Below are 17457 nucleotides of genomic sequence, written 5' to 3'. Positions count from 1 at the left end.
GAGAAAGGCATCAAAATGAGAGGGGGTCGTAAGGGTGGGGTGGGGTGGGGTGGGGGGGGGGCGTGTGTCGAATGAGCGCTCGTGCTCCATTTTGAATCGGAGTGAGAGGCGGGAAGAACCGATACAGGAGAAGGAATTTGGGGTGAGAGAGCGCATGTGTGACACATGTTGCAAAAGGCATGGATGACTTTCCACTAAAGACGCTTGTGTTTGCACACAACCCCTGCTTTTTTTTGGGGGGGTACATCACCCCTCTCTCGACAGTCTCGTCCCCGTAGTTGTGTTCGTTTTTATTCTGGGCGCATCTATGTTAGTTGTTTTTTCCAAGAGCTTTTCATAGCGTGGTTGACAGGTTTGTGCAACTGCTCACCCCCCTTACAAACAACAAAGAAAGGGGAGTGGTGGTGGTGGTGTGGTGCTGAAGCTGAGTTCCGCTAAATTCTGGCGAGGGAAATCAAAAAGATATTCGCACCCACACAGTCATGCCCCATCTATAGGGTCCACAATCGAGTATTCCCTCTCCATCTTTAAACTCTTGTTCATTCAAATCAGCTAAAATATGCCCCCCTCCCCTCCGTGAGGGTTTTTTTTTCACTAAACAGACACAAATATACGCATGTCCTTCGTGGCACCGACTCAAGAGTACAATGAGCAATGCGGCATAGGAGGGAAGAATAAAATCACTGCGCAGATGAGCGTCATATTAAAGACCAGAGCGATTACACAGACACAGGGATGACGTTATCATGGGTAACGCGAGGCGCCGCACGCCGCATACTTAGAGGGTTCGGGGGGGGGAGGAGGGAAGTGAGGTCCATCTTCTTCACCCCAGATGGGTTCTCACTTTTCCGTGTCCTCCCACTCCCAGTCGTCCTTTTGGAGTGGTGTCATCCTGGTCGATGGCTCAGTTACCTCTACCCCCTCCCTCTGGCTCCTGTCCTTAGTTGAGCAACCTAACGGGCTTCCCGTGTTCGAGCCCAACGTTGGTTTTGCCGTGGAAAAGAAAGAGGTGGGCGCAGGTGCTGCCGGCGCGTGCCCCCGCGGGACTTTTCGCATGTTTTTCAGGGAGTTCTTTGTCGGCTTTGAGACTCTAACAGCCACTGGATCGGTGGATAAATCTGAGTTATCAATGTGCTCCTTCACCGTGGTAAAGCTGTTGTCCACAAAAAGATCGGCATGACCTGTTGCACTGGCGCCGAGGGGTGCCCCGGGTCTTCGCACTTCATTGCATTGTTGGTGGCTCATTTCTACAAAGACACCGAGGGATTCGCAGTTCCCCATGAGTGATCCCGCCTTTATCCCATGGCAGTTCTGAACGTCTCGGTCAGTGGCATGGTTCTCCAGCCAGGTGTAGCGTTGGCGATGGTGCTCCATCGACGCGTGCGGATTTTGATGAGGGTTACCCCCCCACGCACCGCGACGAAACACCGGGCACATTCGCGGAAAGAGCCCTGCACTGTACGAGACAAGTGTTAAAATGACGATAACAAAAATAAAGAAAAACAGGAGTGTGCCCTTGCCTGAATTCGACGCCGGCACGCTCGTCGTGCTTGTTGACGCCGGAGCGCTTGTCGTGCTTGTTGACGCCGGAGCGCTTGTCGTGCTTGTGGACGCCGGTACGCTCGTCGTGCTTGTGGACGCCGGTACGCTCGTCGTGCTTGTGGACGCCGGCACGCTCGTCGTGCTTGTGGACGCCGGAACGCTTGTCGTGCTTGTGGACGCTGGTACGCTCGTCGTGCTTGTTGACGCTGGTACGCCCGTCGTGCTTGTGGACGCCGGTACGCTCGTCGTGCTTGTGGACGCCGGTACGCTCGTCGTGCTTGTGGACGCCGGTACGCTCGTCGTGCTTGTGGACGCCGGTACGCTCGTCGTGCTTGTGGACGCCGGTACGCCCGTCGTGCTTGTGGACGCCGGTACGCCCGTCGTGCTTGTGGACGCCGGTACGCTCGTCGTGCTTGTGGACGCCGGTACGCCCGTCGTGCTTGTGGACGCCGGTACGCCCGTCGTGCTTGTGGACGCCGGTACGCCCGTCGTGCTTGTGGACGCCGGCACGCTCGTCGTGCTTGTGGACGCCGGCACGCTCGTCGTGCTTGTGGACGCCGGTACGCTCGTCGTAGATGTCGATTCAGTGGTGAAAATGGGTGCCGCCTTCACTTCCTTTTGCGCTTTTTTGATGTTGGTGTCAAAAGATGCATGTTTGTTTGAGGCACTTGCCACGACAACCGTGGCGCTTGTATGAGTGCCCTTACGCTCGCCCTCATCGCTACTGTACTGGTGGACGTTGTCGATGTTCTCGACACCGCTTAGATGTTTGTTGTTCTGTCCACTGATATTCCTGTGGGGTTGTTCCGTGGGATTGAGGGAACCGCTATTTGTTTCCTGATTGCACACGGGATCCTCAGCACTTACTGGTGTGCAGTAAAGCAGAGCGAGAACAAAGACGGCCGCTACCAGAAGTGCACACAACACATTGTCACGGTGACTCCCACCACCACCTCGTCGCAGCGACGGAAGCCTCATCATCATCATCTCTCTTGGTTCCCTGTACCCGCAGCTCTGTCTCAGCGTTCCTTTGTATATATGTGACTGTAGGTGTACATATATATATATATATATATACATGTGCGTGTGTGTTGTGTGTTCGAGCAGCCAAGGAAAAAGGGAGTGGAAGGGTCGAGAAGGGGGCGAGATTTAGGTGAGAACAGGGGAAGACAGCGCTTAGACACGCAGAAAGGCGGATGCGGTGCCTTACGCAGAAATTCATAAGAAGAAACGCTAGTCAACTAAAACGGAGGTGCATAGGGGTGAGGTGGAAAGAAAACAGGGAGAAGAGCAATTTTTGAAGCAAGTAGACAACGGCTTCGGGAAAAAAAATCAGATGCCTCGGTGCGGCGGTAGCCCCCCCCCCCCCCCACGAAAAAAAGGCGAGATGGAATGAAGGAGTGTGCGTGTGTGTGTGTGGAGAGATCGACTGCGTGTTTTATTGCATGGGCGTGTGCGTCAGTGTGTTCAGCTTGTGGAAGAGATACCGCGAGGGGGAGCAACGAGCATGCCAGGGATAGATGTGACATATGTAGAGGTGTAGACCAATTGGTGGTGAAGTTGGCCAGGGACTCGAGCAATCATACCACCCTACGCCTGCGGTGCCAGTGTTTGGCCGTCTCGGCTTGTCTTCCACGTTTCCCACTCACATCGGCGCGGGAAAAAAAAGGCCATAAAGCTGGCTGAGGCTATCTGGCAAATGACGACGCAGATACAGGAGGGTATCCGAGTCCCTAGTCAGAACATCACACACACACACACACACACACAGCGGCTGGTGCAAGTCACGTGGGTTATCCGCTTTCTGCTTCATGGAGCCGCGCGGCTATTCCCTGCTTTTTTTTCTCCCTTTTTTCCCCCTCCCCTTTCCTTCTGCCACCGCTATTTTCTTTTTTTTTGGCGTACTGCAGTATTTCAAAGGACTTAGTCCCTCCTTTTTGTTTGTTGTTTTACAGCATTCGAATTCCCGCGCACTGCCGGGGGACGTGTAAACTCGACGCATCCAGTCGTGGTATTATATACTACGAGAGACTCAAAGTAAATGCGCTTCCCGCTGCATATCCGATCATCCTGCCGCACAGCGCGCGGGGCTCGTGCTCTCCTTTCCCACTCCCTCTTCCCCCGCCTGATCCGTGCAGCGCGAGATCCGTGACAGACACACTTTTGTGGCCTTCACGCCTTTGCCCAGGAGAGCCGTGTTCAGGGTCCGCTGATGTGTGTGTGTGTGTGTGCACAGTGAAGGGGGAGGGTGTAGGCTCACGGCGCCTCCAGGAGTCGGTTGCGAGGGCCACAATACCGCGATAAGGTAGTAACGAGAATGGGAATACAGAGAAGGTACAAAAAAAAATACAAACTGTTTTAAAAAAAAGAAAATGCATGTCAGGGGAGAATGCACTGCTATAGACTGCACACCCCGCCATCCTTTCATCCTCTCCTTTTTTTGTTGTTGTTAAATCGCTATGTGCCTGTCGGAAAAGTTGATATATATATGTATACCTATATGATCCTCTAGTTTTCTTTTTTTTTCCACTTGTAATAATAATAGACGTATGCTTGAGAGCAAATGCGTTAACTTGGGTATCGCTAGAGCCACAGTGTGGCGTTGATTGTGTGCGCTTGACTTGACACTCGGTTGTGTTCAGCCGTATCGCATCCAGCCGATGATCATACCGTCTGGGTCTTGCAGGTTCAGGTGTCCAGTCTGCTCGTCATGTAACAGAGAGATCTTTCGTGAGTAGTTGTGATACGGTGAAGGCCATACGATATTCTTCCAATTTTGCTCAGCCACGTAGATTGCGCCAGGGTTTGCAATTTCTACTTTTCCGATGACCGCGACGTGACCATAGGGGAAGCCACCGGGTTGGATGGGGTAAATTATGAGGTCGCCCACCTTTGGCATATCAACTGCCTGTGTCACAGAATCGCCGTTCATGAACCGGCGCAGCGGAAGCATCGCCGACTTGTTTGAGACGAGTCTCACGAAAGTCAAATTCCAAATATCTGAAGCTCCTTTAACGTCATCGAAGTAGGCCGGAAGCGGGTTCCCTCTTTGCATCCAGTAGCGCCGTGCATACTCGACGCACTGCCATGCCATCCCCGTGTAGAACTCACTGGAAACAGACATTTGCTCATCCAACTCCTTGTTCGGCACCGGGACTGTGAGGTTCATGTACTTTTTTTGACCGGAATTGTAGCTGTCATTGCAGTTGCTGTACCCGACGACGCCATCGTAGACGCCGAGGATGGTACCAAACGAGGGAAGACACGAGCCGTGTGTATCGGCAGGATCAACTGAAGCATCGTTGGTTCCGGTACAGCTGTTGCGATAGCGGAAGCCGCTGTAGAGTGTGCCAAACACAATGAAGGTTAAAAAGAGCACAAATAATATTGTGAGAGACCACTTTAGAATGGCGAGCAATAGCGAGTCTTTTGCAAGCAGACAGAGGCGTGCAGTACCGCAGCACCCCATTTTCGAAGGTGTATCTCTGTTCTCGTCTACGGCGAGGCAGGCGCGGTTGCCTTCAGTAACCATGGCGGCACCGCACGCAGTGCAGGTGCTACCATGGCATTGAGGATCTGAGACGACGATGTCAGCTCCGGCGTCAGCAGCAGGTGGGAATCTACACTCTCTATCGCTTCCCACACCGCCATCGTGGACTCCCTTTTGGCTCCGAGGAAAAGATGGGCAGGGTTGGGAGTTGAGTGCGAATACAACTCGAGGAGTGGCGGTAGAGGTGACGCCGGCTCGAGGAGTCAGCTCGGTTGAGCGGTTGTCACTTGGGCTCCTTGTATGTCGCATGGTTTGATGCGCACGTCTTTGTACCTGGAGGGAGGGAGGGAAGTGAGTGAGTGAGGGCGAGACGACGAGGGTGCAAACAGGAGGACTCGGAATGAGAGGCCGAATGCATGTAGTGAGTGCTGAGCAGAGAAAACACGGGGTGAACCACCACCACCACAACAAAAAAACGCCTCCTTTTTTTGTTTTTTTTTCAGCGCACACGTCGGTCACACACCAGTGCTCAGTAGCAAACCAGAGTTATGAGTGGGAAGCTGGAGAATCCTAGTGAGAGACGAGGGAAAAGAGGAGGGGAGTGCAAAGCGGGTGAGTTAGACGGCGCATATGGCTGCTGTTTGCTGTGACCAAACCAGGTCGCCTGCATGGGTTTTTGCATCACATGCGTCCACACTGAGAGAACGAGAGAGAGAGAGAGGCGAGGGAGACGCTGCGGTTTTTTGTTTTTTTCCCACTAACTCAGAGTGTTGTACTTCACCTGTCGTGAGCTATGTGTGTTTCCATCCTCTCTACACCTTTCCCCATGTCCACAGTTCTTGGTACGTCTGCGTACAACGGCACACATGCAGGCATTCACTTTGAAGAAAACAAGCACAACAAACAGGAGGCAAACAAGAGGCTTCTGCAATTGTGGGAGGGTGGCCACCGACACACCTTCAGATGTGTCAGGGAGGGGCGGGGGAGGGGGGGGAGGTTACATCGGTGACGCCTCGGTGGCGAACAAGACACTAAAGGGAGCATAAGGCGTCAGGAAATCCCCTAACTAGCTTTTTTTTCTGCCTGAATGACGCACATTGGGCCTTCGACTAATGACACCAGACGCAGTACATATTCGGACTGCGACCCTTTCCAAACCGCGCCTTTCACTATTTGGTCACGTTTTCTACCACTACCCGGGGGTGGGGTGAGACTTGCTCGCGATTGACACAAAATGAGCGCCACCCCTCACGCCCTTGGATGACCGGGGGGGGGGGGGGAACAGCCACCGACTCCATCATTTAAATAAACCGACGTTCATTTTCATGTCACCACGTTTCCCCGCCCTCCCCTTCCCCTTTGTTTTGATTTTTCAAAAACCAGTGTCCTCGCTTGTCTTTGCCTTTCGATTTGAGGAAGTATTGGCGCGCAGAGGGGTGGCGCCTGCCAGAGATCACTTCCTTCCCCACCTCTTCTCTCTCACCTCCGTTCAACATGTGGCGGTCTGAAATTCAGCTATTGATCACACCACAAACGCACGCCGTTCGGAAAAAAAAATCCCCCACCCAGAAACACACACACACACAGACAGACAGAGACATCCCACTTACATCACTCGATGCATCCACACTGACCTTCATAGAGACGGTCTCCAGGGGGGTACACGCCACTTTTCTACACAGCCCCCTCCCCCTTTTTTTTTGTCCAAACGAGTTATACGGTAGGGTGCCTTTAATTACTACTGCTCTGCCATGTTCCACGTTTGCTCACACTTCTTGCAACGCAATATGTCAGGCAAGTTGTCATGCGCCTGCACGGAGTAGCTGCTCTGGTACGCGTCGTTTGCACCGCAGTGCGGACAGGTGTAGAGGGCGGTGGTAGTACGTCCAGATGGGGATCCAAAGACGGGGCTGCTATTCGAGGCGTCGTCCTTGGGCGAGAAAACGTCAAAAGGCGAAGTCGGCGAGCCCATCCCACTGCCTTCCATGCTTGTCGGCGAGTTCAAGGTGACATGGATGTTCGGCGGGCGGCGCTGTCGAGTTCGGACGAGCAATGGGATGTTTCCTGTGTGCGTGATAATGTCCTGCGCATAAATCTTGCCCTCCAAGACGAGGCGACGAAGCGCCTTGCCGGTGTCGCCGGTGTCACCGAAGGCAGAGAGCACTGTCATCTGTGCATCCGCGTCGCAGTGGCGCTCCAGCACGTCCTCGAGAGTGCGACACAACGCCATTGCATCAACGCTGGCCGGTGCGTCATTGATCTCTTCCTCGGTGAAGCAGCCGAAAAGGCTTACACCGATACGGCCAAGTTCGTTGCCGGCAGCCACACCATCGGAGCAGGTCTCCATAGAACACCGGTCCACTTCGTTCTCTGCGGAAAGCTGCTGCTGTATCTTCTGCGGCAAGGAGTGGAACCAGTAATTTAATATCGCCTGGGCCAGCTGCACCACAGGTGGTGTGAATGAGCGAAGAAGACTGCCGATGGCAACGCCGACACCTGTTTCCTGAAGCTGTGCCACGGTTACATCAACGTTTGCCAGTTGCCTTAGGGTGCTGAGAATGTCCGACTCCACCTCGATGGCCGTCGCGGCACCATTTAGAAACCGCGAAATGAAAACGCGCAACTCTTGCGTGCAGGTCCGCAATTCTACAGATGACGCCGAACGGCGTGCACTGCGAACCTTCCGGTAATAGTAAGCAGGATCATTACGTGGGGTAGAGCCGGACAGTGTGCCCGACCTGAGGTCGTACTCCTCAAGTGTGCTCTGACGCTGGTGCTTCGCCTTCTTCATCGCGGATCGACTCGAGGAAGCGCCAATGCGTCTTTGGAAGACGTCCTCGTCGTTTCCGCTTTCATCGTCGTCGTCGTCGCTGCCGGAATCTGCCGCCCCCTCCTCTAAATTTGCCTCGTCGCGGCGGTGACGATGACGACGCCTGGACGACTTCTCCTTCCCTGTTTTTCGATCACCATCGAGGCCATCGTGACCGCCGCGGTCACCTTTTTCCTTTTTGTGTTTCTTATCCTTCTTGTTTTTTTTTTCAGAGACGACGTTCCTTTGTTCTGCCATGGCGGCCTCCGTCTCGGCTACCAGCGCATCCCAGTCGACGTTGTCCTTGCCATTGACCGCGTGATTGGCCTCTGCAGCCGCGGCAGTGGAAGCCGAGGGTGCGTCGTGCGGGACCTCTTCTCCAGACACCACATCACTGTTCGCTACGGCGGCCATCATTTCTTCGATGGCGGCGGCACAGCTCTCGTCACTGCGGCCGGCTTCAATGAGTTCTGCGTCCTGTGTTGCACCATTGTAGGGGCGAAGCTGCTGCACATCTGTCGAGCTTGCAAACGCCAACGTCGCCGCAGTGCTCGGGCCGCAGAGCAGCACGATATCGCTGCCCTCAGGAAGGTCCGACTCAACCTGCGCGGGGTCCAACACCATCGCAGGCCACCAGGGATAACCGATTTGCTTCAACCATACCCACGAGTTGACAGGGTAGTTAGTGGAGGTACTAGTGCTCATTATGCAAGCAAGAATGTTGTCTTGAAGAGAAAGAAAGAAGAGAGCAACAAGAGAAAGAGAAGATGTTTCGGATACTGTGACGTCTTTATACCCTCACTGTCGCTCGCACAGCACGGTGGCGCTATTCACACACACACACACACACACCCTCACAGTGGGATTCCTTCCCCCCACCCCTCCCCCCAAAAAACGACCTTATCACCAGGGGCGCGCACACAAATATAGGCATGGGAACTGACTTTATCCATCTATTCCTCTTGGAATGCCAAGTAATGAAAAGTCTCATCTGGGTAGATCCTTCCCACCTCCCCCTCCCCCCCCACAAAACAACAACAACAACAACGTCATTCGTACCCTTTCACTTTCACCCAACTCCACCACCACATGCGGCGCACACAGAGATTTGCCCATCAAGTGCGTAAGGAGGTGCGCATCGCGGAAATAAACACATTAAAAAAATAAATATATATATATAAATATATAAAGCAAACTGAGCAACACCGCCAATCACTTCCAGTCAGTAGCGGGAGAAGGGGACGGAGAAGATGCGTTACACCATAAGCTTCACCGTCTTCAATCTCTGCACTGCAATTGAAGCCGTTACTCTCTGCTCCTATCTAGTGTTTCTTTCAGCTCCCCCCTTTTTTTATGTGAGCTTGAATATGTTCACCTGTTTTTTTTTTTTTTGGGGGGGGGGAGGGGACTAGGGCTGCATATGGGGGAAACAGCTCGAACACCACCACCACCACCACCCTTACATACAGTAATATAGAGTGTTAGGTCCAAACATTGGGTGAGGGATAATAGATGGAGGTACTTGGAAGACGTACACACACACACACACACACAGACACACAGAGAGAAGCCGAGACATGCGATTACAGACCTACGCTTGAGTGTGTTTTCTTTTGCTTCCCCATCTTCCGCGCCACCATTCGCTTCCCCCCTTTTCCTCTTTTTCTCCCTCTTTTGTACTCCCTCTGTCTTCTGCACTTCACACGACTGAGGACCACAAAGGTGTGCAGGGGAGGTAACCAAGGGTGTGAGAGAGAGAGACCGAGAGAGGCGAAAGTGAGAAGGGCAGTGCTGTGGTTGTGCTGTCCAGCTGAAGCCCCCTTCCCCCTTCACCCCCCCCCCCGCCCCCGCCCCCTTACTCAGCAAGCGCACACCTACTCCTGTGTCCAGGTGTTCTTGCAATCTAGACAGGTAATGTACTTGGTTGTCGGTTCATCAGCGCTGCGCGTTTGTTGCTCGTAGAAGGTGCAGTTGCGTTTGCCACAGCGACCACACTTGAAAAGGGAAGTGATGTTGAGCCCAGCATTATTGGCGGCGTCGATCGCATTCATCTTTTCTTGGATGCGCTGCTCCTGCCGGGCCTTTTCGCTTTTGGTGGTGAACACCTCGTTCGGCTGATCCAAGTACTTCTTCGGCGTCCACTCGCCAGAGAGCAACTTATCGCGAATGAAAGAAAGTTCCTCCTCGTGCAGCCGGTGGAGCAGCACCTGGCGCTCATCGCGGTCTGTGATTTCTGCCGCCAGCTTGCGAGCCACCTCCTCTATAACGGCGTCGTCGTAGCGCTTCGTGTTCAAAGGGCTGTCAAGAAGCTGATAGACGTTGTTGTAGAAAGTCTTGCGCTGCGGCGGAGCCGCATCGCCAGAGGCCGCAGAGGCCGCCGCTCCTGCTCCAGCGGCTGCGATCGCTGCAGAGGTAGATGCGTTGTTCACGAAGTCACTCCCACCGGGCAGATCAGGAGACGTCGGCAGCTGCGTTCCGAAGGGGCTAGAGGGCTGTGCTGCTGCCGCTACACTGATAAAAGGCACTGGCTGCTGCTCTTGCTGCTGCTGGCGCTGGACACTACGGATCGCAGCAAGTGTTTCGGCAGGCAGGTGCCGTGCCCAAAATGAGATCATGGCCCGGGCAAGGGCCCACAGCGGCTTCAGTGCTGGCTGGCTCAGGACTGAGCCCACTGCAACTCCAATCTTGGTGTCCTCCAGCTCCGTCAGGTACACGTCCACGCCGTCTAGCTGGCAGAGTGCCGCACGCACCGTCGCCAGGTCCTGCGCCGCCACAGCCGAGGAAATTTTCCGCGACAGCTCCTGCAGTTCGTCACTTCGCAGGTGGCGGTACCCGGAGGCCGAGTGCGGGGAAGCGGCGCCGTCTCCGTAGCCGCCTAGGTCATCGTCACCCATGTCGCGAACACGCTTCGTCGCGGCGCGGTTGACTGGTGCGACTCCCATCCTCCCAGCGGCACCGGAGCCGCCGGTTGCCACCGTGGCGCCACTCACCATCGCAGACGCGGACTTGAGCGGGTTGGCTTCCGCATCTGCAGAGGCGTACCGAATCGACGCCTCCAGCTCAGGGTTACTCGTCACTGCTTTTTCTGAGGAAGTTTCAAAGAAGCAGATGTTCGCGGCATCGGCGTGGCTATTTATCTCGTATAGCGTCGCCGGCTGCTCCACACCAGGGTAAAACTGAACCGCCAAGTCCAAGCCAGGGGTGCGTGTGCCCATCTCCTCGTCGCTTAGCACGCGAGCCGGCCACCAGCCATCCCCTTCAATGTACACCCACACACGATCACCTGGGATGTAGGTCGCCATATTATCTGCTGAGGGATTCGAGGGAAAGAAAAAAGGAAATAAAAAGGACACAGCGAATGGTTACCACAGAAATACACACGCACAGAGGAAGACAAGAAAAGCGGTAGTAGATAGGAAAAGAAAATAGAGCTGAAACTTTCTGCTCGGCAGCTGCTATCCTTTCCTCACCGAGCCCGTCTTTCCGTTTATGCGTCGGCGTTTGTGCACTTTGGTAGGACACTTTCTTTTGTGTGTGCGTTGTGTGTGTGAAGCTCAAATTCGCCTCTTCGTATAGAGGGGCAACACGCGATCCTCTCTCGTTCTTCCGAGAGGCTGGGAGTGGTGAGGGTGGGTGTCCGGGAATGCTCTCAGCGACTGGTCTAGCAACGCATCGGCGTTGAGGACCCAATAGAGAGAGAGAGAGCAACAACAACAAAAACGCAGACGGCGCCAGGAGATGACAAAATATCCGTGCATTATAAATTTATGTACATATATACATATACATATATATACATATATACGTTTATGTAAACACAAACACACACACACGTACACACAGAGAGAGAGAGAGAGAGAGAGAGACCAAGCGAAATTTAACACGAGGGCAGAAGTTGACCGGAATAAGAGGCAGGGGCGAGGGGGTATGCGTGTAGTCCAAAGACAGTAAAAAAAAGGCGGGATCATGGAATCGGGGACGGGTGCTGTGATGAGCCAGCATGAATGGGCCCGGTACGGGGCACGTTTTTTTTTTGGGGGTGGGGCGGGGGGGGGGGGGGTGTCAACGCGCGAGGGCCCCCGATTTAAAAGTGTATGCATTAAACACGCAGAGAACACAGATGTGTTCATTCTCGGTGAGAAGAGGCACATAGACGCACAGTGAAGAGGGGAGAGGTGCCTGTGTAACCCTACATGGTGCTTATGTTGAAAAACATGAATCGTGTAAGAGGGATGTTCTTCACTCTGTTTCCCCCCCGCGGTGTGGGCTGTTCTCTCCACAGTCAGCACGGCAGCCATGAAAACAAAAAGGGGCACGCGTAAACATGTCCGTCCACTTTCCTGGAATAGCTGAAGCGCTCCTATCGTTGTGCGGAGATCTACAGTGTACGTTTCCGGTTCGTCCAAGCGTTATCCCTTTTCTTCTATTTCTCTCCTCTTGTTATGTTCTAGTTTGCTTGCGTTTGCTTAAACCGACTGGAAGACGCAGATCCAGACGGATGGGCGGGCACACACACACACACACACACACACACACACACAGACACAGACACACAGAAATTGCATTGTCCTTTCGTTTTTCCCACCTCTGCTCATTTTTTCATTTTCATTTTCTTCTTTTTTTTTTTGGGGGGGGGGGGGGGAGGGGGGAGGGGATGCTTCGATTTGTCAGGTTGCACTACTACTACTACGCCCGCTGATAATACCGACACAGCGCATCTGTGCAGAGAGAGAGACATGAGAGATGACAAGTCTCTCGCGAGTGGGTTTTGCGAGAGAAGTAGTGATGATGGGATGCACAGGAGAGGGCGGGAGGGGCTGAGGAAAAACAAACCAGGGGCACAAATAGCAGGGCATCCATGGACTTAGGCCACTCTAACCCCCTTCTAGCCCACTGCCTCTCTGTAAATGTCCCTCTCGTATACCGTGCCAACGGGAGCGGCCAAGCACGCACGTTGACACGCCAACACGGATCCCTCTCCCCCTCTCTCTCCACACACACACACACACACATACAAGCACAGGGTTCCCTACAATACTGCTTTAAACCATCCTTTTTGGGGCCGTTGACAGTGTTCTTCATGCCCAGCGCGCCATCCGTATCTGTGCGGGCCGGCGGAGAAAAGCTATATACCACACCACTTTCCGCACAAGCGCATATGCTAGTGAAGGGGAAGGGGAGAGGCTCTTCAAAGGGCGAGAAAGAGCAGATCGCTTTCACAGAACATGAGTCTTCGCCTTAATAGTTGGGGTTCAGCTTGTGGTCCAGGGCAACGGCCAGAGGGCTGTTCGGAGAGATGGGCGGATACACCGAGCGGCGGCCGACCATGACCGTTATCAGAAAGATGAACAACGCTTGTGTGGCAAAGCGGGCGTCCTGGAGGAGGCAGCCGATGTTGTAATTCTTGTAGTATTGACCAGAGGCGATGTAGCGGCACTCCTCAAAAAAGCGAACAACGCGGTAGCTCACGAGCTGGCGCTGTTCGCGCAGGAAGCGCTGCCGGCTCACGGTGGCAGCATCGGCGCCCGTAGTCTCCTGCGCCTCGATCCATTTCGCTATCGAGGGCTCGATAGATTGCATTTTCTTCGCAGAGAGACCCTCAATCTTGTGGGCCGTGTTCATGAACGGGGCCACAACGAAACGCTGCAGCGCACTCGTGGATTTCTTGGCAACCACAGCCTGGGCAGAAGAGGACATGGTGTACAGGGTGATACTTGGGAGATAAGGGGACGGCTGCGCAATCTCGTTATATGGGTACAAAAGCGTTACAAATTCTGGTGACCAGAGATGATCGGTGCTGATGAGTAGAGAAGAATGGAGAAAAAGGCGGGGCGTAGAGACACTCTCTCTTGAAGTTGCCACGTGTACACGCATATGTGCGCAGTCACCCCCCAAAGCACACACATCCACGCATCAAAGCGAGGGAGGGGACCGCAGGATAGGAGGGACAAATTGAGAGGACGTGAGTGGGGGGGGTGGGGGAAGAGAGGAAGATGGGGAATGTCAGTAGTGGTCAGCTCCATTCACCGTTGTGCATAGACTACTCGGTTTCATTCGCAGGTGACTGTGATGGTTTGTGTGTGTGTGTGTGTATGTGTGTGTGGTTGGGGGTGGGGGTGTGAGGAGCTGTTTTTTTCTCGCTTACTGCCACTATGTTTCTGGTCTGCCGGTAGTTTTTCACCGTCGCTCCACAACTCTTCGACTGAACTCCCAACAGAACCAAAAAAAGGGGCGAGCCGACAACAGAATGTGGCGTAGCCTTGCGCTCATTTGTTTCTATTTTGCTCTTTGGTGATCAGCACCATCAAGGGAACACAGACACACACACACGCTCTCACAGCTCAATGAAAAAAAATTTCTGGGCTTTTTTTCGTTATTTTGTATCCACGTTGAGTGCATCATTTGAAAATGCCAAGAAAGTGATGGAAAGAAAGAGACGGTAAATAAATCAGTTTGGGTGCGACACTAGTTTGCTCCAGCGCACCCTACTGTGATAAAATATAGATGTATATATATATATATATTCATGGTGTGCATGTTCCTCGTGACAGACAGGCGCGAGGGGGCGGGGGGGGGGGGAAGCGGCACCTCAGCGTGGTGCCAAATGTTCTGTAGCGACTCTGTGGCGAGATCGAACGGCTCCCATTCCCCCTGTTGTTGCACTGCCACTTCTCGTGATGACAGAGTGCAAGTACCTGCCGCTTTAAAAGCTCGGATTGCAGTACCACAACTGCTGTCTTTGGTCAAGTTCTGAATGGTGTTGTATCGGAGTCACCTACGACGATAAAAAAAAAAAGAAACGTCTCCATTTTTTGATATGTTCGGCGAAACGTTACCGCGGCTCGAATGAGTTGCATGCTGCACTCTTTGCTAACTGGAGGGGAGCCAAAGCAACGCCAAGGGATATCCTGCCCCCCCTCCCCCCCCACCTCATGTGCGTGCATCAACTAAACATGGAGTCTTGTGTTCAACTGACCTTGGCTTCTCCGCATTGAAGGTTGCCTACTTGGCGCCCGCAGGGGCATGCAGTTTTTCCTGGAGCTTCTTCCGCAGTTTTCTTTTGGAAAACAAAAGATCGTCAGACTCACAGATGAGCTTTGTCACGGTGCCGATCCCTTTCGTGCGCCCCTCACGGAAGACCAGTCGCTGACCTTCTTTCATATACTCTGGTCGGTAGAGGAAATGAAAGCGCGCGAGGGACTTGTCACCAGTGCGCAGCACCTCCCGCGCGACGTAGGTGATGCGGGCTGATTGCCGCACTGTTGTGGAGTGAATGACCGGCTCGTAGTTTGCCATAATCGTTGTGGAGTGGTAGAGAATAACGATCTCTGCTTCAAACTGCCAGAATGACTTTGGCGAGTGCGCAGCATCGACCAAGACGTTGCCTTTTCGAATAGCGCTGCGCTTTTCTTTCTTGAGACACAGCGCTGCGTCATTGCTAGCCTCGGCGAAGCTGGAGTCTACGCCTTTGATGTGAATGGACTTAATCACGACCGGGCGGAAGTGCCCGAAGCCGTCCGGCCCCAAAAGTACCGTATCGTTCACCCGAAAGACGCCCTGTGTGACGACGCCGCCCACTACAGTGCCAACACCTGTGATAAAAAATGTGCTATCAATGATCATCTCTCTGGGCATCTTGCGGGCCTCCCGCCAGTCCTTGCGAACCGGAAGGAGGTTTATGAATTGCAGCACATCAGGGATGCCGGCGCCGGTCACGTTGCTGACTTCGAAGATCGGAGCAATGCGATCATGGCGCAGGTTCTTGGCTGCGAGAGTCACCTCGTCGTGTCGCCGCACCGGGTAGGGCAGCTTGCGGACGGTTGGAATTTTCAGCAGCTTGTGGATGTTGGACAATGTTTCGTCGTGCACATTGGCCGGGGTAGCGTCGATGCGGGTGACGACAATGAAAAATGGCAGTTTCAGCGCCAAACAGAGCGCCAGGTGTTCCTTTGTCATGCGCTGAATGCCGTTGTTGGCGCTGATGACAATGCACGCGTAGTCTGGCATGTTGCGCGTCATGCCTAGCACGGTCGTCTTCAGGTACCGCTCGTGCCCAGCCAGGTCGTAGAGTGTGACGACCTTGGAGCTGCGAGTGGCGATTTCTTTCGGTGTGTACTGACGCAGCATGTGGGCCCCACTGCCCCCCGCCGATCCCGCTGCGCTGTGTGTGCCAGCGGAAACCGCTGCTGCCGAGTTCGCCAGGTGCAGAGCCACTTCGGCTGGCGCAAGAGGCCGCAACTTCGCCTCTGAGCGCTGTGGTTGCAAAAGTGTGTAGTTCACCACCCCCCCGTCGGCTGAGAAGCCGAGGTGATTCTCGCTGACACTGGATGTGCGACCAGTCATGAACTCCTGCTTGTGTTTGAAGACGAACGCGCGCGCCAGGCCGCGGCCATCGTCACAGCAGCCGCGTGTAAGCACTGATGTGAGAGTGCTCTTGCCGCTGTCCACGTTACCACACATCGCCAGACGCAGCTCAAATAGCGCTGCGGGGGGGCAGCGACGGCGAAGCAAGAACTCCTGCGCAACCAGCATTGTGGTCGGAGACGGTGCGCCGGCGGCCGTCTTGTTGTCTCCAATGTTGGCGCTCGCCGGGCAGCCACTTGTGCCTATTCCCTTCCGCTGCAGATGCACTTCTCGCGGCTCCATCATTACTGGTGCACACCCCAGTTCAGCCACTTCGCAGTTCTGCTTTAGCGTTTCCACTTTGTTCGCAAGTCCAACTCGATCACTATCGCATAGGAGGAAAAAAGTTTCGCCCTGACCGTTGTCGACGGCTCGGCGGATGGCATCCACAGAGAGATCTGCCTCCCCCGAGACAGCCGCCGGCGCTGGTGCTGCGGCGGCAGATGAATCACCACCACTGCTCCGCACCGGTGCTTGCGTAGTCGTCGACAGCGTTGCAGCGGCGGTAGCATCAGCGTACCGCACCGCTCTGTGGAGAGTGCCCTCGCGCCACCACCCCTTTGCCGCCATGGCAGATGTCTGCAGCTTTTTGCGCAAGCTGGTGACGAGGGCCACCTTGTTGTTCATGATGCTTGCCGCCCCACACTTCGCATTAAGTGCCTGCAGAATTACCTCCACGTTCTCCCCCAACTGCGGCGCGTGCGACGCGACCCATTTCTTTTCGCACAGCTGCTTTAGCTGCGCCAGGGCGACCTTGCTGACCTCTGCTTGGCCGTCCCAAAAAATGACAATGACGAGACACAGCAACGGCTGCTTCGGCTGTGAATCTGCATTGCTACCGGTGTGGCAGTCACTGCCTGCTGGTTGCATCGCCAGCGCCTTTTCCATCAGTGCAATGGGGATCTTCTGCGTCGACGACGACGGTGAAGGCGAGAGTGTGTCTGGGCTGGCGGCGACACCATCGTTCTCAGGTTTCAACAGGATTGGGGCTGTCACCACTTCGTCAATATTATCCCCCAGCCCCTGCCGAACCGCATCGTTCGCCACCCACTCTGCGAGGGGTTTCTCCGTCTGTGGCTCGTGCAGCACGACGCACAGCGTGTAGGCCCTTTCTACGATCATTAGGCGTGTCCAAGAGGGTCTCTGTGTGTGTGAGTGTGTGTGTGTGTGTGCACGCGCTCTCTCGGTGCAAAGTTAGTCAGAAACTGTCACT

At 54.3% G+C, this 17457-nt stretch overlaps 5 protein-coding genes across 5 annotated transcripts; all 5 read right to left on the bottom strand.

The window, feature by feature from the left end:
* Nucleotides 1-4180: 4180 nt before the first annotated feature.
* Nucleotides 4181-5341, bottom strand: JKF63_02315 (uncharacterized protein; the record flags this gene model as incomplete). The annotated part of the gene is made up of 1 exon (XM_067898355.1): nt 4181-5341. The coding sequence occupies one exon, from the start codon at nt 5339-5341 to the stop codon at nt 4181-4183; it is 1161 nt and encodes a 386-aa protein (XP_067754512.1).
* Nucleotides 5342-6770: 1429 nt separating this feature from the next.
* On the bottom strand, nt 6771-8546 carry JKF63_02314 (uncharacterized protein; the record flags this gene model as incomplete). Its single annotated transcript, XM_067898354.1, has 1 exon — nt 6771-8546. One exon carries the CDS (start codon nt 8544-8546, stop codon nt 6771-6773), a length of 1776 nt encoding a protein of 591 aa, XP_067754511.1.
* A 1169-nt stretch (nt 8547-9715) lies between these two features.
* On the bottom strand, nt 9716-11143 carry JKF63_02313 (uncharacterized protein; the record flags this gene model as incomplete). The annotated part of the gene is made up of 1 exon (XM_067898353.1): nt 9716-11143. One exon carries the CDS (start codon nt 11141-11143, stop codon nt 9716-9718), a length of 1428 nt encoding a protein of 475 aa, XP_067754510.1.
* Nucleotides 11144-13079: 1936 nt separating this feature from the next.
* JKF63_02312 (uncharacterized protein) lies at nt 13080-13538 on the bottom strand (the record flags this gene model as incomplete). Its single annotated transcript, XM_067898352.1, has 1 exon — nt 13080-13538. One exon carries the CDS (start codon nt 13536-13538, stop codon nt 13080-13082), a length of 459 nt encoding a protein of 152 aa, XP_067754509.1.
* A 1305-nt stretch (nt 13539-14843) lies between these two features.
* On the bottom strand, nt 14844-17132 carry JKF63_02311 (uncharacterized protein; the record flags this gene model as incomplete). Its single annotated transcript, XM_067898351.1, has 1 exon — nt 14844-17132. The coding sequence occupies one exon, from the start codon at nt 17130-17132 to the stop codon at nt 14844-14846; it is 2289 nt and encodes a 762-aa protein (XP_067754508.1).
* Between the last annotated feature and the right edge of the window lie 325 nt (nt 17133-17457).

This window comes from Porcisia hertigi, chromosome 33 (genome assembly GCF_017918235.1).
Source record: "Porcisia hertigi strain C119 chromosome 33, whole genome shotgun sequence".
NCBI lineage: Eukaryota > Euglenozoa > Kinetoplastea > Trypanosomatida > Trypanosomatidae > Porcisia > Porcisia hertigi.
Note: the sequence above shows the minus strand (reverse complement) of the source record. Positions and strands in the feature narration are given on the sequence as shown.